Consider the following 26,715-nt stretch of genomic DNA (forward strand, 5'->3'; position numbering starts at 1 on the left):
CTTGATTAGTCATGTTTAAGAGTTCAAAAGACTCAAAGGGAAAGTTTGTGAAAGAAATCATAGACTTTGACCTTCATTACAGACATAGGCTATCTGCCCGTACTAGCCAAAGTCCCTGTACTAGCCAGAGTTTGCTTTTCTCTTACTTTATAGCTTTAGACACTGTAGTACGTTATTTTCATCAATGTTCACTTCTAATTCTTTTTAAGGGGAAGGCTTTTAAAAGCTACTAGAAATGCTTCCTCGGTTATAGTTTTCTAAATCAGAAAGATGATGTTTTTATTTTTCGCAGACTTATACCACGATATGACATGAATAGGTCTTTTGTTTTTCTTTTGTGTGTGTATTTTTCAAATCGATATTTAATTTTTTGAAAAGCTAAAATATTTACATGCTTTAAAGTTAAATGTATGAAAAGTAAGTGAAAAGTTTCTCTTTCATCCTATCCTACATTTATTTGCCCAGTCCTCCTTGCCTGACAAAACCCATGCACACACAGAAAACCCCTAAACAGCTGGCAACTGGTACTAGCTTTCTGTGTCTTTTTCCAGATGGTTTTATGTATATTTAGGCAATGCGAATTATTTATTCTTGCTTCTGCTATTGCACACAACAGTTAGCATACTATACCCTTCATTTTATATCTTGCTTTTTTCTCACATAACAATGTATCTTGAAGGTCTTTCTTTATGATGAGTTAAAGAGCCTCTTTATTTTTTTTTTTTAAGCATCTGTATAGTATCCCATTGTATAGCTGAATTGTGGCTTATTTAATAAATTGAGTGGGTATTTTTCTTGATGATCTAGAAAATTCCAGTTGCCTGAGTAATTTTGGATAATTTTAAGGTTCTGAAGGTTTGAATTAATAAATGTAAGATTTGAATTATTTAATAGTTTTGATGGAAGTCTTTCTAAAATGAGTTACTCCTTTATCCTGGTTTAAATAGACCGAACTGAACTTATTTTAACGCCTATATGATAAGGGAGGTCATCTATGTGAACATTTTGGGTACTATATATTTTACTGTGTTGTATTTCTTTGCCCCAAAGTCTGTTGTTACTGTAGGATGCAAATTATCTAATCATCTTATGAATTTATTCATCTTGACCGTGGTAATACTTTTTAGGGTTATTGCCAATCAGTTATAGCTCTTCTGTTACACTGTATGTTATATTATCGTTGATTATGTAATATTTCTCATCCCTCTTAATTACTAAAAACTTTTCTCTCAGTGTTTTATAAATTTATTACTGTTCCACATATAAGCAAGATGGTTTGAGTAATGCTTGGCTATATTTTTTAAGTACATGGGCTAGACTGCAGAGGATTTATGGCAACTCTGCTCTCAAGGAACCATTCCATTAGGCTTCCTTCTAGGAGAGTTGTTCTTAGTATCTGTGAGTACTAATGGGGAAACCCCTGTACTAGCTACATCAGAGATTGTAATTTTTCCTGTTCCAGGCTTTTTTTTTTCCAAATGAACTTTAAGTTTCTCAGCATGTTTGCTTCTTGTTGACTTTTTAATTCTGTATTTCATTTTATTCTTTAGTATTTCCAGTCCACTAAAAAATATTTAACCCACTCATTTGTGTAGTTTGAAAGGACCTAATTACCTAACCAGTCCATTGACATTTTTGAAGAGTCTTCTTTGTTAAGGCCTAGTGAAAAGAGGCACTGCTTTGTCCCTCTAATTTTTGATGGCTGAAGCTGACCAAAGTATTTTGTTAGGCAAGCTCATGTTGCGTATCCTCATAAGTAGTAGGCTATAATAGTAGGTTAAGTGTTAACACTTAAGGCATCCCATAGATGATCTCTGAACTGAGATTTGAAAGATGAATAGAGTTAGCCAGGTACAAGGAGGGTGAGATACAGGGTGTTTTGCCTTTGGGAGCATGGAATTGAAGTGGAAGATCAGGATATGAGAAAGGATAATGAGTTAGACAAAGACAATCACGTGTGTCTCCAATATGCAGTGTGATAGATGAGAATCAGGCTGTACATGCATTCGTTTTTGTGATTGGGAATAAATTATTTCCCCCATCATTTAGCTAATATCCTGCATTGATGAGACCACATCTAAATATCATCTACTTCATTTTGTCAGACTGATAAGGAATCCATAAATCAGGTCAGATGATGAATGATCAAAATAAATTTTAGCTGGAAAGGAGATGACCTGAGAAATAGGGTTGTGGGGACACATCTCTAGGGAAGTGAATGTTCTTGCCGCCATACAGGAGTCAGTACACTGTAATTAGTGAGGACAGTACACACCTCCACTTTTATATTGCTGTAGCTACAGTACTAGCGCTGTGCCTATCACATAGCAAACGCTCAACAGGTGTCTAAATGGATAATTAAAGATTAAAATACCTATGAGTGGTAATTGCTAGGAAAACAGGTTTAGTTTACATATTAATAATTTTCTAACTGAGCTGCTCAATGATGAGATATTTTTTCCCTCAAGTGTAAGCTCCTCATTACAGCAGGCGTTCAAGCAAAGGCTATTTAATCATCTATTAAGAATGTTATATGAAGGATTTGACTATATAAAAGCATCCTTTCCCTCCTGCCCCCCCCAAAACACATAACCATTGGCCTTTCCAGCCTGTTTTATTCAGTGGTTTTTTTGAAGTTGCTCAGCCCATTTTCTTAGTGGGTAAGGTCATTGTATGTTAAAAAATAACTAGGTTAAATTTGGTTTGGCAAAAGGAATATATTGGCTTAGATAGTTCATTTTCTTTAGATTCAGAATTTTGTTGCTCTAATTGATGCATCATTTTCTCACTCCAGGTAAGGCTGATCCAGATTTTGTGGGTCTGAAGCTTATTCCATTTGGAGAGGCTGTCTTTAAGAAAAAGAATCCAAAAACTAAATACAAAAATGAATGGTTATTTAGTATGAGAAAGGATCACAACAAATAGAAAATACCATAAACATTACAAAATTCAGAAAAATAGCTTCTTACTATTATAACTTATTTCTGCTACTACTGACCGATACACCTCCTTAATACTTTTTATATACTGTTTTTGGCCACATATTTATCAATCTCCTCTTTACATGACAACAATCTTATATTTTCTATAGAGAGAATCTTTCCTCTTGTCCAAGGTTTGGCAAACTATGGCCTCTATACCAAATCCAGCCTGCTTGAGTTTGTAAATAAAATTTTATTGGAACACAAGCATCTCCAAATTATCTGTGGCTGGGTTTGCACACTACAGTGTAGAGTGGAAAGAGACCAAATGGCCCACAAAGCCTAAAATATTAACTGTCTGGCACTTTGCAGAAAAAGATTCCTGCTTAGTACGTTTGATCAAAATTTATTATTTCTTATTATTTACTGATAGTTGTAAAGCTGAAAGAAATTTTTTGAAAGCAGTTACAGGTAATGGCACATCTCTAATTCCCTTCACTTTGCTTAGAGGGTGCTTCTTGCCTTGGGAAAACTCCACCTCTTTGATCTCAGTTGGCTGGACCACTGCCCTCTCCCCCAGAAATGTCCGTGAAGTTTGGCCATAGTAGCCCACCCACAGCAGGGAGCTGGGCAGCACTTATTCACATCCTTCTGCTTAGAGTTAGAGGTTGGGTCTGCGCGGATCACGCGGTCCAAGAGGGACAGGCTATTTCTGGGGCTGGGCAAATGTTGGGATAAGGCATCCTTCGTGGAAATACCAAGATCACCCCCAGAGATAGCTGGAGAGGATCCCCTGGGAATGAGAGTGGGGTTGCTGCTACTTCATGTGTCCTCAAAGGAGAATAAACCAAGCCTTATAAGGGACTTTTTCCAAGTAAAGGACCTGAAACTTAAACTTAATGGACTTCATGGTAAATCTACCTGTGTCCTCAGGGCATAGAATGTATATCTGTTTGAAGTTTTTCTTTTCACAAAGATCCTTTTCTCTCAGGCACTAGCAATCTTCTATTTCCACCACCTTCACCACCGCCAGCCTCTCCCTTCCCTCCCCCAAAATAAGGTAAGAATCTTAAACCAAATGGGATCAGTAGAGAAATAAAATTATATTAAGGGTATATTTTTCTTAGAGAATCATTTAGATGGGATAGGGCAAAAATAGGACAATACAGGAACTAGATGAATCAATGAGTATGGTGTACAGTGAATGGAAAATGAGCAGCTAATTGGAAAATGCATCCAGAGCTGACCAATGTATGACCTTTGGCAAATAAAGTGACCTCATCTATAAAATGAGGGGATTGTTTGTCATCAGAGAGCTTGGGTCTCAGCTGGAATGTTAAACTTTGGTTAGCTGAGGTGAGCATCCTAGGGGACCCCTTCCCACCTTCATTCCCTGAAAACCCAATCATAAACTTCAGGTTTTACCATAAGCCAACTGATCTTGCAAGAGAGAAGCAGACAAAGGGAAGAGGCGACAGAAGCGAAGAAAAACTCCTTTGAAGCAGGTCCACTTAAGCTGCAGGGAAGGGAGAAGCAGAAGAGAGCAAGCCATACCTGTGTGCTCACACTTTTAACAGTGTCCTCACCTGCTTGCAAACATGACCCAGTCTGTAATGAGATCAGTATCCCTCTCAGAGCCTTAGTCTGTATATAATTATCCTTGAAGTAGAAAATTAAGAATACAGTAAGCCTTGCCATTTGTAGTTTTAGCGTCTGTAAATACCAGCATTTGCAGGTAATGCTGAAGATCTGTGCCATATAATTTACAGTGTTCTAGATGTATGAATTTAAATCACAGGCACCATATGAGATGATGTATGGCGTGAGTAGTTTAGTGAGTGAGCTTCGTCTGTTGCACAGCGTATATGTTTTAGTAAGGTTTTCATTTATAAAGTGATTTTTTTTAATGGTTTCCAAAAAGAGAGTGTACCGGTAATGAGAGTGAGCTCTAGAATTTTTATGATTTGTAGATAATACTTTTTGATAATTTTACTGGTAATTTTAAACACAGGTCCAATATAAATGGAATGGAGGAAGGAGCTACAGTTACCTATTATAGGTTACTGGGCTTTTTAGTATCTTAAAACAATCCCCAACGTCTGTTATGTGTTGCCACAAACAAAGTGTCTAAAATTTTTGTGATTTAAAGCAATATCAATTTATTTTTCACGATTCTGTGGACTGGCTGGGTGTTAGTCTGCTCCTGTCATCTGGGCTTACTTATGCAGTGGCGTCCACCTGGCAGGTCTGGTGGGAGCTGGGCTCAGCAAGGGCAGGTAACATGATTGGGCCCATGTTCTCCGTGTGGTCTTTTACCCCAGGTGTTAGGGCAGCACTTCTAAGAAGGCAAGCCACAATGTGCAAGTACTTTTCAAGCTCTACTTTGCTGAAATCTTATTGGTTAAAGCAAGTCATATAGACATAGCCAGGGTCAGTGAGGGAGGAGAGTTTATAAAAGAACTTGGATTCTGAGAGGAATCAAGGGCCAATACAGGAACGATTAACCCGCTGTATCACATCTCCAAACTGTATATCTCTGTTTATCTCTCTCAACCGGAGTTGAACTCTGATGTTGCTTTAATATTGGCTGTAACTTCATTCCATACCACTCTTTTCTTTCTTATCTCCCACCCCAAACAGCTTCTAAAACTCCCCTAGCCCTTTCCCATGGTAGGGTCTTTGTTGATGTGTCTACCTAGAATGCTGTTTCCTCTCCATTTCCCCCCAACTCTTCGCTCACCTGACTCATCCCTTTTCATCCTTCAGGTATAGTGTCACTTTAGGGAAGCCTTTCCATGCTCGGTAGGCTGTACACACTCCTTGCATACTGGATTTTTCCTTTATAGCATTTGTAATAGTTATTAATGTCTGTCTGCCCATTAGAACTCATGTTTCATGAGGACCGTGTCTGTCTAATTCATTTTTGTGTTTGACCCCACTTTTATTCCTCCCCACCCCCATTGATCGATCAGTCCTGTGTTCATAGTAGGTGCTCAGTAAACATTTGATGAATGAATACACCCAGCACCAGTTTTCTTAAATAGCTAATAAGACCTAAAAGACTACTTGTGCTTGGTCCTAAGGCAGTAGCTGCTTTTATATGGCTCCATTTTTCTTCACTTTTGGGATTCTGTTTTTTACTTACTGCTTTTGTGCTCCTCCTCTTCCAGTCCTCCAGCTTTGCTTTTTAAAAATTCCTACTCCTTGTGGAGCCTTCTGTCTTTGATGTATTCTTTTTCAATCTGTACCTTTTCTGTTGTTGTTTTTTCTTTCTTTTTCTGGTTATTTCTCATTGTGGAAATTACCAGGTAATAAAAATCTCTTCTTTCCAAAGTGAATTATTTGTTTTCTTTTTCTGGATAATTTTTACTGGTACTCACCACTTATGAATCTTGTTTCTGTTTTTTAAATGGGTGGTTTCTGTATTGGGTTTTTAGGTTGCCATGTAACTGAGGTGATGTTATAATTTAATTATTTAGGAAATTGCTCTTTGAGATCACTGTATAATTATGAATTCAAATTTTTTATAGTTAAATTTTTTTTTAATTGAGGAATAACCAAACTCCTTATCCTTCTTTACTTTTAAAATTTCATTTATGTTTCATATTAAAATTTCATGTTCAAGGTAATAATGGGACATTTCATGTGAATGTGTCATCAGAGTATCTAGGAACATATTTAAAGCTTAGTTTTTATGTATTAAGAAAACTTAGGATGGATTTTCCCAGATCATTTTTAGGAACTTGGGGCCACACATGCATGTAAAAAAAAGCTGAAATCTTTTAACTATTAATCTAGGCCATTGTGATTGCAGAAAAGACTTTTATTTATTCAATCATATGATTTCCTTTTCCACACTCAGTTTATTTTTAATATTCATTAAAAATATATTAAATTTTTTTTCTTTAACACCATCATATATTTTTTGATTATTAAAACAGTAATCATTGTAGACAATTATTCAGTATTAAGTCATAGTACTTGTTGTAGACAGTTGGTTGTCAAGCAAGGTTCTATAACTCCTGGTGTTTTTCAGTCTTTTCCCTGTCATTAGCTGATTCTATAATAAACATCTATTTTCTTGACCTAAAATTCTTATTCTGACCTGTTATATAGTGTGGTTGTTCTGATAATATGATTTGAGTCTTATTCAAGATGAAACTCCTTTTAACAAAGTTAGCATTAGTATAGAGGGACTTGGAAGAAGTGGCAGTTTTCTTTAGTCTTGGGTCAGAGTGGCAGTGGCTAACGTGTAGAGGTAGCACTGACTCTGAGAAGAGAGCCACCTTCGCAAGCCTGTCATGACTGTGGAAGGGGGTTAAGAGTCTTGCATTGTTTTGAATCATTTGTGCTTTAAAAAAATTTTCTATTTCAAAATAATTTCATAACTTACAGGAAAGTTGCAAATGCAGTACAAAGAATTCCTGTATATCCTTCCAACATATTTGTCAAACATTTATAACATTTTACCATGGGTTACCATTTTACCATTTATAACATTTTACTCTCTATGTGTATATATGTGCAGATTATTATTTTCTGAATCACTTGAGAATAAGTTGCTGATATGATGCCCCATATACTTCAGAGTGTGTATCCTAAAATAAAGGTCAATCTCTTTTTCATTATTATAGTATCATTATCAAAATCATAGTCTGCAATACTTAATTTAATTTAACACGTGTCTGCTTACTTGGGGCAAAGTATTGGTGACATAGAAATATAGGCTTACAAAACTATTTTAGGTGCTTAAGGGAATTACAGTCTACTTAACGGATAGTAAATCAATACAGAAAATTCTATTTTAGAATAAGATCTGTCACATGACAAGATTTTATACAAGATACACAAAAAGGTACTCTAGAAACACGAAGAAAAAGCAGTCGTTTCAACCTAGAGAATCAGCCAAATACTTCTTGACTGGTGCAGTCAGCCCCAGGGAGGTGGGCATGCCCTGCTGAAGGAGGGAGGGAGGGATTCCCATCCCCGAATTCTTCCTCCATTTTATTTCTGCCCCTGACAGTGAAAGTTCTGAGGACGGATGTGCTATTTATCGCAGTAACTCAGTACTGAAATAGCAGGAGTGTGTGAGATAGGGCAGGTTCTGTTTCTACAAAAATTGATATTGTACTTTTTTCCCCTTTTAATTAACAAATTTTAACCCTAACATTATTGAGCTAATAAGAAATAGATTTCCTTTCCTAAGCACTTGTCCTTAGGTTGTTTTTCAAGAATACCTTCTTGATTATGAAAGACAAAAAGTAATAGAGTTGATTAGCTATAATTACTTTAAAGGAATGGAAGGAATGTTTTTAAAAACTTAATTAAGCCACTGTCAATCTAGAGTTTTAGGGATAGTCACTGTTGTTATTATTTCTGGCATTTGTATATTAAATGTTATGCTATTCTTGCATTTACTATAATTATTCTGAATTAGTCAGAAAAGGCTTTTATAAGGTGTTATAGTATATAATTTTCAGACTTTTGATAGGTTAAGATAAGAAGGAATAAAATAGGCACACTTAGACTGACAATAACATTGTAGCAAGATTTTGAAAATCCCATTACTGAAAATTGCCGGTTAGTTGAGTTCTTTAGTATTAAAAGTTTATGAATTGTTCATAATGCCAAACATGTTTGTGTGGAAAATTATAACATTGTTTCCAGGGTCTTTATTTCTTAAAAGCAGATGTTTTAGATTTTGTTTTAAATTTATGTAAATGTTTAAATGGGATTTGGGGGGTTTTGTTGTTGTTGTTATTAAGTTCACATATACGTCCCGACAGTGTTTTACATTGTGAATATTTGGTTCTTTTGACAAGGGGATTTCCATAATGGAATTTCAGACTCTATTTAAAAGCACATTTTTTTCTATTGCAAGCTGTAACTTCTTATTTTCTAGTTAAAAAGTAAAGTAAGATTCTTAGAACTTTTTCTTGGTATCTAGTTTACTAATTGCTTTTCTGTTTAGAAATGACTGCAGTTTGACAGCACCATACTAAAAAAGGCTGTAATTTATATGAATTTTCCTTGGAAAACAAATTTTCTCATCTGATTTTTTAATTTTTCAGCTTGGTCTTTAACATCTTTGTATAATGTATGCAAAATGCATTTTTCTGATGGTTTCAGTGCTAGGGCTTTAGGGTTAGGGAGCCTGTGGAGGTATCACGCTGGGACTGTGCACTTGCAGCACACGGGTATGTTCTGAGCGGGCCAAAGGCACACCCACATTCTTCAATCTACTTTTTTAAAACCCAATGTCCTAGTTTCTAAGCTATCTTTATAATTTTTAAAATGGCTCTTGTGGAACTTTTCCTGCTGCTTTGTGTCCTGTTCATGACCGTCTATGAAACTCAAAGATGAGTTTGGTCTGCAAAAGTTAAAAACAGCATCGATCATTGTTATCTGGGAAAGAAAGTTCTTCTGAAATTCTGATCTCCAGCTGTACACTGATCTTATTATTATTAGAAAAGACTCGCGTGTAGAATAGGTCTTTGGAATTCTCTTATCGAAGGAGGGCATTCCCCAAGCATAGTTAAGTAACCCAAAACAGTGTCATCTCCAAATCTTAATGTAGTCTGTTTTTTATTACAGTGCCCAGTATTCATTGAACTGATGTACCAAATTACTTAATTGTCTCCTATTTCTGGTTATTTAAAAAACCATAATTAGTATATATTCATAGAACTATTTTGGTTTTTATATTTATATTAAAAATACAGTTTTTGGTTTTATTTTAAATTATTTCCTTAATTTCTAATTTAGGAGTGAGATTGCTGGATCAGAAAAAGTTATCATTTTTAGAAGATTTGTTAAGTGCTGTACCAGTAATGGGTGTATTACTCTTACAGGAAATGGGATTGAATAGTTAACATTCTAGATTATAATATACAGGAAACTTAAATTAGAGTTAAATGAAAATTTCCACTGGTTCGTTATATAGTCATGAGGGAGGTGGCAACATGGTGTACTGGAAAACCCTAATGCACGTTCTAAGGTGTCCATTGTATGTAATGAATTAGCTTCTTTACTGTGCATCTAAAAGAGTACTAGTTAAGTATATCCTTGGGAAAATTGGGACAGTCGTCACTCAAATCACTTTCCATATCTTCAGTATAGCTTTCAAGCTGTATGGCCAGGTGCAGTTCACTTTAAATCTTTTTTTCCCCCTCAGTTTTATCATCTTTAAAAAAGGAGATGTTTGGGCTTCCCTGGTGGCGTAGTGGTTAAGAATCCACCTGCCAATGCAGGGGACACAGGTTCGAGCCCTGTTCCGGAAAGATCCCACATGCCGCGGAGCAGCTAAGCCCGTGCACCACAACTACTGAGCCTGCGCTCTAGAGCCCGCGAGACACAACTACTGAGTCCGCGCTCTAGAGCCCACGCTCTAGAGCCCGCGAGCCACAACTACTGAAGCCCGCGCGCCCAGAGCCCATGCTCCGCAGCAAGAGAAGCCACCGCAATGAGAAACCAGCTCACCACAGCGAAGAGTAGCCCCCGCTCACTGCAACTAGAGAAAGCCTGCGTGCAGCAATGAAGACGCAACACAGCCAAAAATAAATCAATTAATTAATTATTTTTTTTTAAAAAGGAGATGTTAGAATTTATCTTCCAATATGATGATATGTTCAAAGTGTCCAGCACTGTAATTAGTAAACATAAATCTTGCTTTCAGGTTTGACTTAGTATCTTTACTTAAGGGGTTAACTGCTTTATGGAAGTCAGACTTTACTGATACTACTACTTTGTTGATCAAATGTTCATTTTATTGGAAAACAGTATATAGTACAGGGAGTAAGAATACAGGATCTAAAGTCACAAATTGCCTGGATTAGAATTTCAACTCTGCCACTTAGCTGTGTGATATTGGTCAAATTATTTATCCTTTTTAACCTTGGGTTTCTCAAGCATAAAGTGAGGTTATAATAGTAATAATAATTGAGTTATATTGGGTTGGCCAAAAGGTTTGTTTGGTTTTTTCCATAAGACGGCTCTAGTAGCACTTAGTTGTCTTTAACTTCATTGCAAACAATTTTGTTAGATTGTATGTGACAGCTGTCATATCAGTGTGCATTTAAAAAAAGACTTATCAAAATTGGTGAATTTTTGTGTAGCCATTTTAATATTGAAGATGGAAGAAAAAAAGCAACATTTTCAGCATATTATGCTTTATTATTGCAAGAAAGGTAAAAACACAACCGAAACGCAAAAAAAAATTTGTGCAGCGTATGGAGAAGGTGCTGTGACTGATCAAACGTGTCAAAAGTGGTTTACAAAGTTTCGTGCTGGAGATTTCACACAGGATGATGCTCCATGGTCAGGGAGACAAGTTGAAGTTGATAGTGATCAAATCAAGACATTAATTAAGGACAATCAATGTTACACCATGCTTGAGATAGCCAACATACTCAAAATATCCAAATCAAGCATTGAAAATCATTTGCACCAGCTTGGTTTATGTTCATCGCTTTGATGTTTGGGTTCCACGTAAGTTAAGCAGAAAAAAACCTTGACCATATTTCCACATGCGATTCTCTATTTAAACGTAATGAAAACATTCCGTTTTTAAAACAAATTGTGACGAGCGATGAAAAGTGGATACTGTACAATGATGTGGAACAGAAGAGATCGTGGGGCAAGCAAAGTGAACCACCACCAGCCACACCGAAGGCCAGTCTTCATCCAAAGAAGGTGATGCTGCGTATATGGTGGGATTGGAAGGGAGTCCTCTATTGTGAGCTCCTTCCAGAAAACCAAACGATTAATTCCCAACAAGTACTGCTTCCAATTAGACCAACTGAAAGCAGCACTAGACGAAAAGCGTCCAGAATTAGTCAACAGAAAATACATAGTCTTTCATCAGCATAACACAAGACCGCATGTTTCTTTGATGACCAGGCAAAAACTGTTACAGCTTGGCTGGGAAGTTCAGATTCATCCGCCGTATTCACCAGACATTGCATCTTCATATTTCCATTTATTTCGGTCTTTACAAAATTCTTTTAATGGAAAAAATTTCACTTCCCTGGAAGACTGTAAAAGGCACCTGGAACAATTCTCTGCTCAAAAAGATGATAAGTTTTGGGAAGATGGAATAAAAGGGTGAAAATGTTGTTCAATAAAGTTCTTGGTGAAAATGAAAAATGTGTCTTTTATTTTTGCTTAAAAACTGAAGGCACTTTTTGGCCAACCCAATATTTAAAAGTGCTTATTAGCACATTCCTTACACATTTTAAGCCTCAATGAATGTTAGCTTTCAATAATTATTTTTAGTATAGTTATTAGTTATTACTACATAAGAAATTACTTCAAAAAGTAGTTTAAAATTACAATAAATGTTTATTTCTTCAGGTCCAGAATTTAGGAGCAGGTTGGCAGGGGGTCCTTGTTCGGTGTCTCTCACGAGATTGCAGTCAAGGTGTTAGCAGAAGCTATGGTTATCCTTGTGTTATTTTGAACCTAATGGCTATAAATTTTATATTTTGCAGACTATGTCTTCAGCAGTGGTACAGTTATATGCAGCAGATCGGAACTGTATGTGGTCAAAGAAGTGCAGTGGTGTTGCTTGTCTTGTTAAGGACAATCCACAGAGATCTTATTTTTTAAGAATATTTGATATCAAGGTGAGTTTTATTTTGCTTCCACTTAAACTGTAGGTGATTGGGTTTTCTACTTCAATTGTAATTTATAATAGTATAGATTTGTTTATTCTGTATGTAATATTTATATTCTACTTAAATTAATACTAGAAGAGTGAAGCTTGATTTTAGATATTGAACCATGGGCACTGTGACCAAATTGGGAATACATCCTAAACCAGAACATGAATAGTTCCCCATTTTATCTGTCTGCACATTAAAGGTTTTGTTGATTTGTCTGTTTTTATTCCTTTGGGTCTTGGGCTTTTCCCACACTCTCTCCTTTTCTAATGATACTCTTTTTATCCCATCCTGTCCATTACAGACTAGTGTATATAGTTCTTTCAGAGAACTACAAAAGTATATAAGTATATTTAGCCTGGTGTGTACTTACTTCGGCCTGGGTTTAAAGCATTATACAATATCTATAATAATGTATTTGCTACCCATTTTATGTTGTTTGTCAACATAGGTGTGTTCTGATTTTCACAGCTTTGTATCCCTCACTCTTAAACATAAATCCACCTTGTCTTAGATTGGATGCTCTTTGTCAGGAATTCATCTCTGATAGTCACTGTAAAAATAATTTTTTTGCTGAGATGAAGTCTCCATTTATCTTTTAAAATCTTTTCTGTGGGTAAGCCTCCTTGTTTAATATTCATATGTGGCTATAAGTATAATGGGATTGTACTTACAGAAAAATAAAACTGAGTTTGAACTCCTGGACGATACTTATGGTTAGACAGATTGTATTCAAACTGTTTTACTTCTCTGGGCTCCGGCTTACTTATTTGTAAAATGGGATAACCATCTGGATCTGTTGCAGAGTATTTCCCTGAGATTAAATGATATTTAAGTTATTGCACTTTGTACATTAGAAATTTGTAACATCCCCTTCTCCATACCCCAAAACAGCTGAGAGATGTGGCATACTCCTGTTGCTAACAGTAGCTTACTTACTATGGCAGTGATTCTGGGGGATGGGGAACACATGCATAGTTTGAAAGACACTCCTAAGTCCTTTGATATATTTATTTCTCACCACCAAGGAGACGCACTGTTTAGAAATCAAATGTACATATAACTCCACTGAGAAGAAAGGGATTCCATTATAATGGTCATAATGTGTGAACAACATTTTCAAATATTTTAAAATTGTGGTCTATGTAGAACCTTGCATTTCAGAATAGGGCAATGATTATATTTCTCTAACCATTCATCTCCAATTATAGATAGCCATTGCTGAATACTTACAATTAGCCACCTTTGGTATTAAGGTTAATTATATTTCTTGTACTACAGCTATCAATATGACAATCACCATGGATCCCTTAACCATAGTTTAACCTCGGTGCACTTTAATCCTCAGTCTCCTTCTGCACATGATTGATACTGTTTATACCAATGTTTAATTAGGAGACCACTCTGCAAAACTTAGGAATTCAAAGATTGTTAATGAGCAGTACAGAGAAGGCTTATTTGACCCTCCCAGCATCTACAGAAATGAGGAAAAGAATGAAGTCCTTCTGTAATATTTGATAGCATACAGTCTAAGTACTGCTGATGGAACTATGCATTGATAATCAGTGCATGTATAAAAGTATCCTACCCCTTCTATCTAACGTTGATGATCTAGTAAGTGTTTGGTTATGTATTTGACCAAGTAACTATATTTGGAAATGCTTGGCTAATGACATTATATCTTAGCATACTGAATTCAGCTCACTTGATATGTAGTTTTTATGAAAGAAACATTATCCAGTATTTACTGTTACTACTTAGTAAATTATGTGATATGTTACTTATGTATTATACGTATATGTGGTCTGTGTGTATGTAAAAGCTAGTATTACTATAAACAGTTTCTTTAATATGAGTCATCTGCTTTTTTTTTTAATTGGCTGCATTGGGTCTTCGTTGCTGCACGCGGGCTTTCTCTAGTTGCAGCGAGTGGGGGCTACTCTTCGTTGTGGCGCATGGGCTTCTCATTGCCCTGGCTTCTCTTGTTGCGGAGCACGGGCTCTAGGCACGCAGGCTTCAGTAGTTGCAGCATGCAGGTTCAGTAGTTGCAGCACGCGGGCCTTAGAGCGCACGGCCTTCAGTAGTTGTGGCGCGTGGGCTCAGTAGTTGTGGCTCGCGGGCTCTAGAGCACAGGCTCCGTAGTTGTGGTGCACGGGCTTAGTTGTTCCACAGCATGTGGGATCTTCTTGGACCAGGGACTGAACCCACGTTCCCTGCATTGGCAGGTGGATTCTTAACCACTGTGCCACCAGGGAAGGCCCATCTGCTTTGTTTTTATTTGTGTTTTTTTTTTTTCCTAGAGGTTTTCTTATTGGTAGTTCTTACTTTAACTTTTACTTTTTTCTAGGATGGGAAACTATTGTGGGAACAAGAGCTATACAATAACTTTGTATATAATAGTCCTAGAGGATATTTTCATACCTTTGCTGGAGATGTAAGTCATATTTTCTTTATTGCCCTGTTTAATGTAATTACTGTTACATTTGTCTTTGGAAAGTATTTATGAGCTCTTTGTGTAAACATTGTATAAAATATAAAGAATTATTTTACTTTAAAAGCCTCTTCACAGATATTATGGCTTATTAGTAGGAAGCAATGGCTAAGATTTTAAGGGGAAAAAAAAAACGTTTCAAAGAGTACTGTAAATGTAATTTGTTATGTAGGAAAGAGGTTTGGTTTTTCATCTTCTCTGTCTTTAGTCAGATAGTTTTACCTCTGTGTGACTTTGGACAAATAGTTTAACCTCTCTTGAGTTTTAGTTTTCTTATCTATAAAAGTGAAACCACTAATCCATGGTAACTTTTAAAAATTGAAGATTATATTGCTGTTCAAATTATTTTGTGAAAGAATAGTTTATGATCTAGAAGAGTACTAAAATACAATAAGTAGGGGAAAAATAGAATTTTAAAAATTTATTGCCTATACTTAGGGACAGTGTTAGAAGGATTTTTATACCATGTACTCACAGGACTTGTCTGAGTGACTGGATTATGGGTGACTTTAATTTTTTTTGTTTTCATATTTGTATTTCCTAAATTTTCTACAATAAAAGGTTGGATTAGATGATATGTCCATCTTTTCAAAAAGTATTTTCTTCCTTATTTGTTATTTTTCACATTTTTCTGGATTGTATATAAATATATGTGCGTACATAAAAGTGTGGAGTAAATGCCATAATAATGTCAGTGTGTTTCCACACTTTTAATAATTTACATGAATTCAGGTTATAATTTAAGTAATACCTGAAAAACATAGATAGAGTTGATCTGCATTTGATCAATGTTTCCAGCGTTTGCCTTTTCAAATCCAAATGTTTATAGAGCTCTTCTGAAGGATCAAATTCTATTTACTATTTTGTTTTTTTAATTGAAGATGAAGTATCCAGTTTAACATTTGAGTGTCTACTGTGATAGGTAACCTCTCTAATAGTACTCTTTTACTCTACCTTCTCTATGCTTTTTGCCTTCTTAAGTTATACAGGTCATAAAGTAAGTTCTTGTCTGCTAATAAAGTGAAGCTTTTCTTCTTCAGAGTGTACTTCTATTGGTTATTAATTTTTTTGTTAAGTAAAGCTAAATTTGTGGTTTTTGTTGTTTACCTTTTTTGATGAAAATATTTCAGACCTGTCAAGTTGCCCTTAATTTTGCCAATGAAGAAGAAGCAAAAAAATTTCGAAAAGCAGTTACAGACTTGTTGGGCCGTCGACAAAGGAAATCTGGTAAACTTTTTAAAAACAAATTCCTTTAAACAGGAGCTGGCTATGGCTCATGGGGCAGATCTGGCCTGCCATCTGTTTTTGTAAATAAAGTTTTATTGAAAAACAGCTATGCTTGTTGGTTTACATATTGTCTTTGGCTGCTTTTTTTTCCACAACACAGCTGTCTAGTTATGACAAAGACTATGTGACGCATATCTGGCCCTTTACAAAAAAACAGGTTGCTAATCCTTACCTTACAAGAAATACTATTTTTATTGAGAGCTGATTTTTTTCAGATTTATTAAAGAACTCATTCCAATAACCTTTTCTGTTGATAACATTTTACATATACTGACTCTTAAATTTGCATTTTTATGACATTATTTGTAACTTACATTTACAAAAATATTATATAGTTTGTGAACAAATACTTTAGGCAAGCCTAGAAGCAAATAAGCAAAGTTGCAAACAAGATCTGTAAACATTGCCTTGTCTCTATTTTGTCCCTAACGTTGTATATTGTAAAATCATAAGGAACTTAGTTTAATGCATGAGACTTTAATACATATAAGACAATTAGAGAATGATGCAGGATAGTGTAAAGCTTTAAATTCATTGATGTAGAACTATTTGACAGCTGTCACATACCAGGCCTTTCTGTTGTAACGTGGGAGAAGGGTGATTAGGAGAGGTGAACCTCTCCAAAATCATCTTCTTAAGCAGATCACTTTTAGGAGAAATAACATATGGGAGTTGAGATCAGCAAATAAATCCCCTTAAAACTAACCATGCCCATATATTCCTTGAAAAGTCTGTACATCCAAGTATGCATGTTACCCCAGTCTGCAAATCACTGTATTCAAGGATGTGCTTTACCAATAGGAGGGAATAAGTCATGAAAAAGGAAGGCACTGGATCCTGAAAACAGAAATGTAAACAACGTGTGTTACATTTTATATGTTTATTGTTATTTTAATGGGCTTCCGAGAGGAAGGTAACGTAAAAATGAAAATAAAATGAACTAAGTTGTTGCCTCACCTACTGCCATCTTATATATCCCCCTTGTAATGAGTGAATAGGAGAATTATTAGGAGCCTATTGTTTTTTGTTACTTCTTTTTGGGGCCAAGGGTGTTTACCACTTGATTCCATGCTGTAGAATAATTTAATTCTGTAGAATAATTCACGGTTCAGTTCTTATTTCAATGACCTGTTGTGGTGCCAGGCCAGGGACTGCCTGGGACTCCCTGGGACTTCTTTTAGTCAAACTGTGTGACATTTTCAATTAAAAAAAAAGAGTAAAAAATACTTCTTAAAATATAGAATAATTGACTTGAAATAGGTAGGTCACTTGAAGGTGTCTTTTAACTGGTATGGGAATTCTGTTTTATACAATTCCTAAGCTTTTAGGCATAGTGTTTTCAGAAGCAGAAAGATCACAACATATGGGAAACAGCTGATTCATTGTTGGGTAGCCCCTTCATGCTAAGTCAGCCTTCAGCCTTGCCTCTCTTTAACTTAGATGCATGGGGTCCAACTTTTGGAGCAACAAAGAATTAGTGTTTTCTTTTCCTTCCATTAGCCATTTAATGTTGGAAGCCATCTACCATGCCCTCCTTAGGCCTACACTTCTTTAGCTTAACCAGTTCCAGTCTCTTATTCCTCACATGGTATGATTTATAGACTCATCATACCGTATAACTTACAGACTCATCATACTGTATTCAGAGCACTATATGCTGTGCTCTGAATGCCCTGTACATTTTTTTTTTTTTTTTTTTTTTTTGTGGTACGCGGGCCTCTCACTGTTGTGGCCTCTCCCGTTGCGGAGCACAGGCTCCGGACGCACAGGCTCAGCGGCCATGGCTCACGGGCCCAGCCGCTCCGCGGCATGTGGGATCTTCCCGGACCAGGGCACGAACCCGTGTCCCCTGCGTCGGCAGGCGGATTCTCAACCACTGCGCCACCAGGGAAGCCCTGCCCTGTACATTTTTATGTCTTCTGCAAATGATCCAGGTTTGAGAAAATGGTCCAGCTCAAATATGATGTCTGGATTTGAACACAGTAATCCAACAGTAGTATGACTAGTACTGTGATACTAAAAACGTCCCCTAATATGATTAAACACTGTTCTGCTAATGTTTCTAGCAAATACATCACACCATTAACTCCCATTCTTCTTAGTTCAACCAAACCTTCTCTTTTTTTCATAAGAATGGCTCTCAAGCCAGGATAGTGTCATGTTTCTAAGTAATTGCTTTTTAGAACTTATACTCTGAACTTTACATTATCTCAGCATATTTCCATATTTGTGTCACCGCCAATTTAAGAAGTATTTCCTCTGTGGATGCAGAGGTAACGTCACCTTGGAAATTGGAGATTTGACATTCATTGACATTAGATAGGACGTGCTTACATCAAGTGTTTCAGAAAATTACTTCATCAGACCACCAGATAGAGTAATACATTTATATTTCCCATTGCCAGGATTTTCAACTTGTCCCTCAATTAAATCCTATTAATTTTAGGATTGTAGCTGTTTATAAACTAAATATTTTATTATATTATTATTTATGGGTATTTGTTTTATAATTTTGGAAAATTTTGTATTAGAAAAATCTGTGGAAATTATATTTGTTGAAAATTCTTCAACCAGTTTTGAGCTTTCTTGAAACCAAAATTGTGTCAAACCTGGTATGTAAGAGTATGAATGCAAAGGGTTAATAGAAGTTCTCCTGGTATTACTCCTACTTAATTGGCTATAGCTTCTAAGTATTATTTTGGTCTGCCCCATAGCTCAGGCATCTCTAGGTATTTTCATTATCTTTATGCTTTCATTCAGTCCCATAGCTTTGAACACTGTCTATATACTGCTGACTCCCAAAGTTTTATCTATCCTGTTGACCTTGCCCCTGACTTTCAGACTTGTGTGCTCCAGTTGGGTGTCAGAATAGCCTTCAGACCTAGTTTGTGTGAGCGGAACACTCGATCCATGTTCCCCAAGCCCCACTTAGACCTGCTCCTCCTCCTCTCCTAGCCTTCCCCATCCCAGTAAAAGGCGTTGGCTCCACCTTGTCAGTCTGGCTCACAATGGTTCTTCATAAACCCTATCAGTGAGTCCCATTTTCTCTATCTTCAAAAACAAGTCCTGGATCTGTTTCTCACCACGTCTGTTGCTACCACCCTAATCCAAGCTACCATTGTCTGTCATCTGGACTGCCCTAACTCTCACTCGTCTGCCTGCTGTCACCGTATGCCCCCTAGTCGCTCTTTCCCACATAGTAACCAGGCAAAACTTTTAAAAACATAGATTGGATCATGTCACTTCCCCTATTCAAAAAACTATAAGAGCTTCCTATCATATATAGAACACAATCTATATTCCTTAACCCATGACCTGTGGGACCCTACACGCTCCCCTTCCCTGATTCTCCCTCTGACTTCTCTCCTTGCACTCTTCCTTTGGCTCACTGCAGTCCAGTATTATGGTGTTCCTTCATGCTATTCCCTCCTGAGGGCCTTTCAATATGTTGTTCCCTTTCTTGCTTTATTCAAATGTCTGCTCAAATGTCAGTTCCTCAGAGAAACTTGTTAACCACTTATATATGGACGTAGGAATAAGACAGTTTAGATGAGTTGATTCTTTTATGTTGATTTTTGTATTGCATATGTCTAATAATATTCCTTTAATTTATTTCCTAACAGAGAAAAGACGAGACCCCCCAAACGGTAAGCTCTTTGATAATTATTATTATTATTATTATTTTTTGTGGTACGCGGGCCTCTCACTGTTGCGGCCTCTCCCGTGAGGAGCACAGGCTCCGGACGCGCAGGCTCAGCGGCCATGGCTCACGGGCCCAGCCGCTCCGCGGCACGTGGGATCTTCCTGGACCGGGGCACGAACCCGCGTCCCCTGCATCGGCAGGCGGACTCTCAACCATTGCGCCACCAGGGAAGCCCTTTGATAATTATTGATCAAAAGATTTTAGATTGTAATTTAATCCTTGTGGAAACATGTATCATACATTAATACCTGTATTTAATATCTACGATTAAATACTGTAGTTTATTGTGTTCTTATTTTAAAATAAATAACAGATGGGACTTAGAAATGTACTATTCTTTGGCTTTTTTCTAGGATGAGGGAAGACTGTATAGGGTGAATATCACTATTACTTATATCTTAATTCCTTATTCACAGTTGTTTAAGTTTAGAAATTGTACAACCTGGTCTCAATGTCTTCCTTAAAAGTGGTAAATTTTATCTAGCATATTTGTTCATTTCCTACTTTCATGTTAGTCTTTTTTTTTCTTATTTCAAAAGATTATTTCACACTGGGAATATAAAACTAGCCCCTTTCAGAATGAACACTTAACTATTCTGGTGTGTTTAAACAAATAGTAGCTGTGCTTACTGTGCTGGTGCGTTTAGAACACATAGTAGCTGTACATAATTCTCCTTAATTTGCTAATGAATACTTGAAGTAATGTGGATTCATTTATTTAAAATATATATATTTATACCAAAGAATAAAAGCAGAATACGAAGGTCCCAGATCTCTAGGGCATAGAGTCTCATCCTGGGCCCCATAAACCCTCGCTGAAACTTTGTGCCAAATAGTGTAAGTATATATGTTCTTTTCTCTGGGGAGAGAGGATCCGTGGATTTCATCAGATTGAAATGGGACTCCTGACCCTATGATAGTAAAGAACCATTGCTTCAGGAGCCTTCATTATAATGGGGAATATAGCTGCTGCTTTTTAAGGGCATCTCAAATTCTCTCATCAGAATTTAGAATGATTATTCAGGGAAACACTTCATCTAGTACAGAGTCCTTAATATATGACAACTGTTAGTGGTTGTTGGGTATTTTTTCTTTTAAACCAATATATTGCCTTCTGATTTTGTCCTTAAATTTGTTTTCCTGATACAAAAACATGAACCAAATATTGCTGTATTAAATTTTGGTTTACCTACTTTAGTATAATTTTTTAAAAATCTGACTATACCTTCAGTAGTGCTTACCATGTGCCAAGTGTTGTATACTTTGACTTTCTCTTTTAAATGGAAATTTTTAATACTTAAGTTATAGGGCTGCTTGGAGATAAATAAAGGAATCAAAGTGTTTAGCATAGTGCTTAATCAGTATAGTTATCATGATGAAGACAGTGACAGTGATAATAATAGCAGCTACTATTTAATGATCATTTACTACCTGCCAGGCACTGTCCAGAAACCATATGAAGTAGCTGCTATTATCCCTACTTCAGATGAGTAAACAGGCACAAATAGGTAACTTGCTCAGGGTCACAATAGTAAAGTGGAGCAAGATTCAGTCTCAAGTGTTCTAACTCAAGAGCCTGCCCCCTTAACCACTGTGCTGTGTCAAGATGATTTTGAAGGAGAAACTGAGACCTGGAGAGAGTAAATAACATGCCTTGAGGTATGCAGCTAGTATGTCACAGAAACAAAGGAAGCAGAAGCAGCTGAGCCAGAAGTCCTCCATCCGTGAACCTTTAATGTGGCGTTAGAATTTTTTCCCCTTGTTGTGTGCTCAATATTTTAATGTCTTTTTTAATTTATTAAACTATTGGGCATTCTGTGAGCATATATTAAATACCATTGCAGAAGGCTTCCTAGTGGTAGCATCTTTGGGGAAAGTAACCTGAGATTTTAAAGTGTCGATGTTGTACAAATAATATAATTAAAGTTAAGGATGTAAATACTTCATGATTTTTTTAAAATTTAATCTTTTCAATACATATAAAATACAATTTTCAAAAGGCACCTAATCCATAATAGAATTTGGATGTTCCTTATGTGACAGTGGTGTCTTACAGTTTTATTACCCATAGTAAGAGAGATACTCATAATTAAATGCAGTTTCTTTCTCCGAGTTTGTTCTTGGTTTTAAATCTTTAGATCTAAAGTTTTAACTCTTTGATACAGTGGTCCCAAACTTTTTATCATTAAATAAGAATTTTTAAAAATGGCATTGTTAAAATGTGAAATTATACAGCATGTATTGACAATATTTGCATACTTATTTATTTTTAAAATATACATAAAATAATTATTAATAGAAGTTTTAATATTTTCTCATGCTGCGCAGTCGGTTGCCTTGCTCTCCTCAGGGTGTGGAGACCACTATTTTGCAGGTGGCATACTACGTTTTTGCATTTGCTTCACTGCCACTAGGTGGCAGTGGACACCTTAACTGCCTAGCAGTGTCCATACAGGAGCTTTGTCCCAGATCCTCATTTAGAAGATCAGTTTAGCAAACCTTTTCAAATTGTAGCTATTAAAAAGACACTTTATGTAGAAGTAACATATATTCCTGAAATACAATTCAGTGTCTTCCTCATTAACTCCTAATCCATATATTTTTCTTTTTTTTCTTTATTGGTCAGTCTCACCTTTTAGCTTAGATGCTTTCCAATGATTTGTTCTCAGCTTCATGACTGCTTGACATTAGAGGCCTCTAGGCCCCCTATTTCTCAACTATTTTACCTTGGTGAGAGCTCTCTGCTTTTTATGTAATTAAGGGGAAGACTTTAGTTTGTTCTTTTAGTTTTAAAATTAGCTAGAAATGCTGTTCATGAGAATATTAAAAAATCTTTTCTCTGACAATTGTCCTTAATCAGAAGAAGGTGATTTGTCATTGACTGCTTTTTGAAAAAGAAGGGAAACAGTCCCCTTTATTATCTGTTTACTTAGTGCATGTTCTTAGGATGAGTGTAATTTCAGAAATGGAATAATTAAACTTTACTAGAAATGATTTGAGTATTTCCATTACCATATTTTTCATAAACTTTATTAAAAAATGACTCTGTGCCTTATACAACTTATCACTTTTTTGGTCTGTCACTTTTGAAACAAATATTTAATTGGGCTTTAGAACATTATTTTAAATTTATTTCCTAACATCTTCAAACTGTAAAGTAAATGACTCTTGTCAACAGAAATACCCAAATAGCTAATCTCTTAAATGTGTAAAAAGCCTTTTTTCTAAATTTTGAAAGTTATTCGTAAGTATTTCTTCAATGATGAACTGTTGGACTGCAAACTAAGAGAACTGATAAATTGGTAAAGAAATAAAATATAACATTTGTAAAGTTAGCATTATCAATCACCTTGTCATTTAACTTTTGTGAAAAAAGTTACAATAGTTAATAGAAAGAGTAGTGGAGTAGGAACCAAGATAGCAGAGTCCACCTTTCCCTTTGTCACTAATTGTGTGACTTTAGACAGGTCACCTGACTCTTCTTGTCCTTAGTTTTTATCTATAAAATGAGAGATTTAGAAAAGCTCTCTAATTTCCCAGCTAATATCAATTTTCTATACATTTCTATAATCTGGATTTTTCTATGTAGACTTAATTAAATAATGTTTTAACCAGTACTAATGAAGTTCATGTGTAATGACACTAAGGAGCTAATGCCACAGCTTTATGAACTGCTTGGTGGATGCATAACAGTATATCCACACCTGATTTTGGGGTAGAGAGAGGAGGGGAAACTTTGGTATTCATTCTGCGTACCACTTATATTTTATTCCTGTCCTCTTCATCCTTGAGCTTTCTTCAGAGATGGCTGAGTTATTTTCGCTAGTGAGTTATAAATCAGGCTTATAAGAACCTTAACTTTATTGTTTCCCAGAAAAGAATTTACTGGTTTGGATAATTTAAACTATTAAACTATTAACCTTACCAACTCTATACCATTTAGGACATCCATAGTATAATTGGTTACTTTTATGTAAACTAAAGTAGCATCAAAATGTTTTTATTTTTGTTTTTTTCCTAAAAACTAATTATAATTTTTAAATTTTTATTTTCATTTCTGTGGCATGCCACATGGCTCGAGGGATCTTAGTTCCCTGACCAGGGATCGAACTCGGGCCCCCTGCAGTGGAAGCGTAGAGTCCTAACCACTGCACCGCCAGGGAATTCCCAAATTTTTCGTTATTTTTTCATGGTGAATCTGGTTGTTCCTTCTTTATTACTATTTGGACACCTATTTCAGGAAGGATGACATGTATAAAGGGAGTGCCTAACTCTGACTTACCTAAATCTGTCTTAAGGAAGTTCTTAAATGTTATTAAGTGTAAAGATAGGAGAGTAATACTTTGCAACATCTTAATTTGGATGGTGTTGCTGATGATGATTGGTAATGATAAACTATAAGAGGAGAGCAAGCAGAAAGGGAAGAATGAGAAGTGAAAACATATCGCTAGATTAAGTCTATGAAGATATTAGTATCACCCCAATTCAACCCTCTAACGCTCAAATTCTGGATATTTTTAATAAGTCCCTTATTTTGTGAAACTACAGTGAATTCTGAAATCTTGAATCTGAACCAGTTTGAAAATCCAGTTATCTATTATTTAATAAGCCTTCTATATTGCTTAACTAACCTTTAACTTTTGATCCAATTATTTTCAGATTATTCCTTGACACTGAATCAGCTTTTAAAGGTTTTATCCATATTGTTCACTAGCTTCCATTTTTTCCAAGAAGAATTTTTATTTCTTGCCAATATGAGCAACTTCCCATGGAATTTTGCATGAAATTATAAATAGAACTTTAGACATTTACATATTATGCTTATGTAATTAGACTTTGAATATTAAGGGAAAATAGCTGAATTTTGCACCTGTTTCAAAATTGTCTGATAAAGTGACAGATGGCATTTATAATTTTATTTTAACTCTATTTCATCTTTAATAGTGGAGTTGAGGGAGAAAAAATTAGTTATATATAATTTCCCATATAGGTAAATATTTTATTTCAGACAACTTTTACGAATAGGATGCATGTGAGGTTTTCAGCATAATTGAAGAATTATAGTCAAGTTGGCATTTAGTGATCACTCAATATACATTAGCCTGTAATATCTTGGGATTTCTATCTGGCATTCTATGCTTGTGTTGGGGATTCCACAGACCACCCCTCCAGTTGGTGATTCATTAGGGCTCACAGGACTGAGCACATAGTGGTACTCATGGCAAAGATTTATTACAGTGAAAGGATATAAAACAAAAATTAACAAAAGGGAAAGACACATGGGGTTAAGTCTGGGGGAAACTACACACAAGCTTCCCAAGAGTATTCTCTCATTGGTCACAGGGGATGTGCTTAATGTCTCCAGCAATGAATTGTTGCAACACACATGAAATGTTGTCTAAAGGAGAAGCTCAGTGCCTAGGGTTTATTGGAGGCTAGTCACGTGGGCATCTTCTGTCTAGGACATACCAAGATTCTAGACTCCCAGAAGGAAAGTAAGTATTCAGCATAAACCACACTGTTAGCACAAATAGTTGAGACACAGTGAGCCCATCTTATCAGCGGATAATGGGAACCCTCTTGAAATCCTAGATCCTAGATGCCAGCTAAGGGCCAACCTTGCAAAGCAGGCCTTTCTAAAGATAGCAGTCTCAGGCCTGCTATGTTGACTGTTTCTCTGCACAGTAGTGATTATATTTTATACAGTATTTTAAAAGTCGTCATTAATATAATCATCTCAGAGGAATTTGGTCTAATAGGAAGTTATGTCAGAGAATCATATGTTAAAATGGGATCTCTAAGGAACATGTGTTGCCCTTTGGTTAAATTTTTCAAGGAATTTTTAAGATGAATATATTTCGTTCAGACTCTCATACTTTTAAGACCAAAATACTTTTGTGAATTATAAAACAAATTTTTGTGTGCTGCGTTTAGTGTCATTCCTGAAGATGCTATTAATAATACCTGAAGATGCCTGAGATCTTTTTACTGTTGATCCTTGTGGAAGATGGAATGTTTTGAGAATTTTTCTATTTTAAATTTTTGAGCTCTGTACTTCTGCTAGCCAAAGTGTATGTATAATAATGGGGAGAATACTACTAGACTTAAGTATGACAGTTTTGGAAAAAAATGGTAGTAATATTTGTATAAGTTTTTTTTCATCATAGACTAATAAAGTTGAAATAAAGAAGACTAGACTTCTTTACTAGATTTAAAACAAAGTAGATGCTTCTTTTACTCTTCCTATGTAATATATGCCACTTTACCAATGAGTAATGTGTTGGATGTGAAGCTGTTATAGTCAAAATTTGATGGATCAAATCAATTAAATTTAAATTCTTGTTGAAAATTTATATTCATGAGATTTAATGTTATAAAAAGAGTTTGCTTTGAAATAATGTATCTATGCTAATTTGTTTAAGAATTTATTATAGTTGAGGTCTATCCCGATGGGGCTTTTTCTGTAAACCTACATCGTTGGAAACGCCTCATAGATTAACTGTGTGGTTTCCTTTACTCATAGAACTACCTGTTAGATCTGTGGGAAAGAACTACAAGACAGAGCTGCCAAGTAAACTATGAAAAACCTAACAAACTTTTTATCTTAGGTATTGGCATATCCCAATGATCTGTACTGTTCTAGGGTGTGATGGC

General features: G+C 35.8%; 1 protein-coding gene and 1 non-coding gene across 2 annotated transcripts in view; both read left to right on the top strand.

Annotated features, from left to right (window-relative positions):
• The window catches only part of WASL (WASP like actin nucleation promoting factor), a 65,331-nt gene that overhangs the window by 18,892 nt on the left and 19,724 nt on the right, over positions 1 to 26,715 (top strand). The window contains 4 exon segments of the mRNA XM_028489796.2: positions 12,410 to 12,544; positions 14,928 to 15,014; positions 16,202 to 16,298; positions 19,982 to 20,005. Of these exon segments, the coding sequence (XP_028345597.2) occupies positions 12,410 to 12,544; positions 14,928 to 15,014; positions 16,202 to 16,298; positions 19,982 to 20,005 (343 nt within the window).
• Positions 26,495 to 26,625, top strand: LOC112067187 (small nucleolar RNA SNORA18). The gene has a single exon (XR_002893133.1). It is a non-coding gene; the product is annotated as a small nucleolar RNA SNORA18 (small nucleolar RNA).

The sequence above is a fragment of the Physeter macrocephalus genome, chromosome 5 (genome assembly GCF_002837175.3).
Source record: "Physeter macrocephalus isolate SW-GA chromosome 5, ASM283717v5, whole genome shotgun sequence".
NCBI lineage: Eukaryota > Metazoa > Chordata > Mammalia > Artiodactyla > Physeteridae > Physeter > Physeter macrocephalus.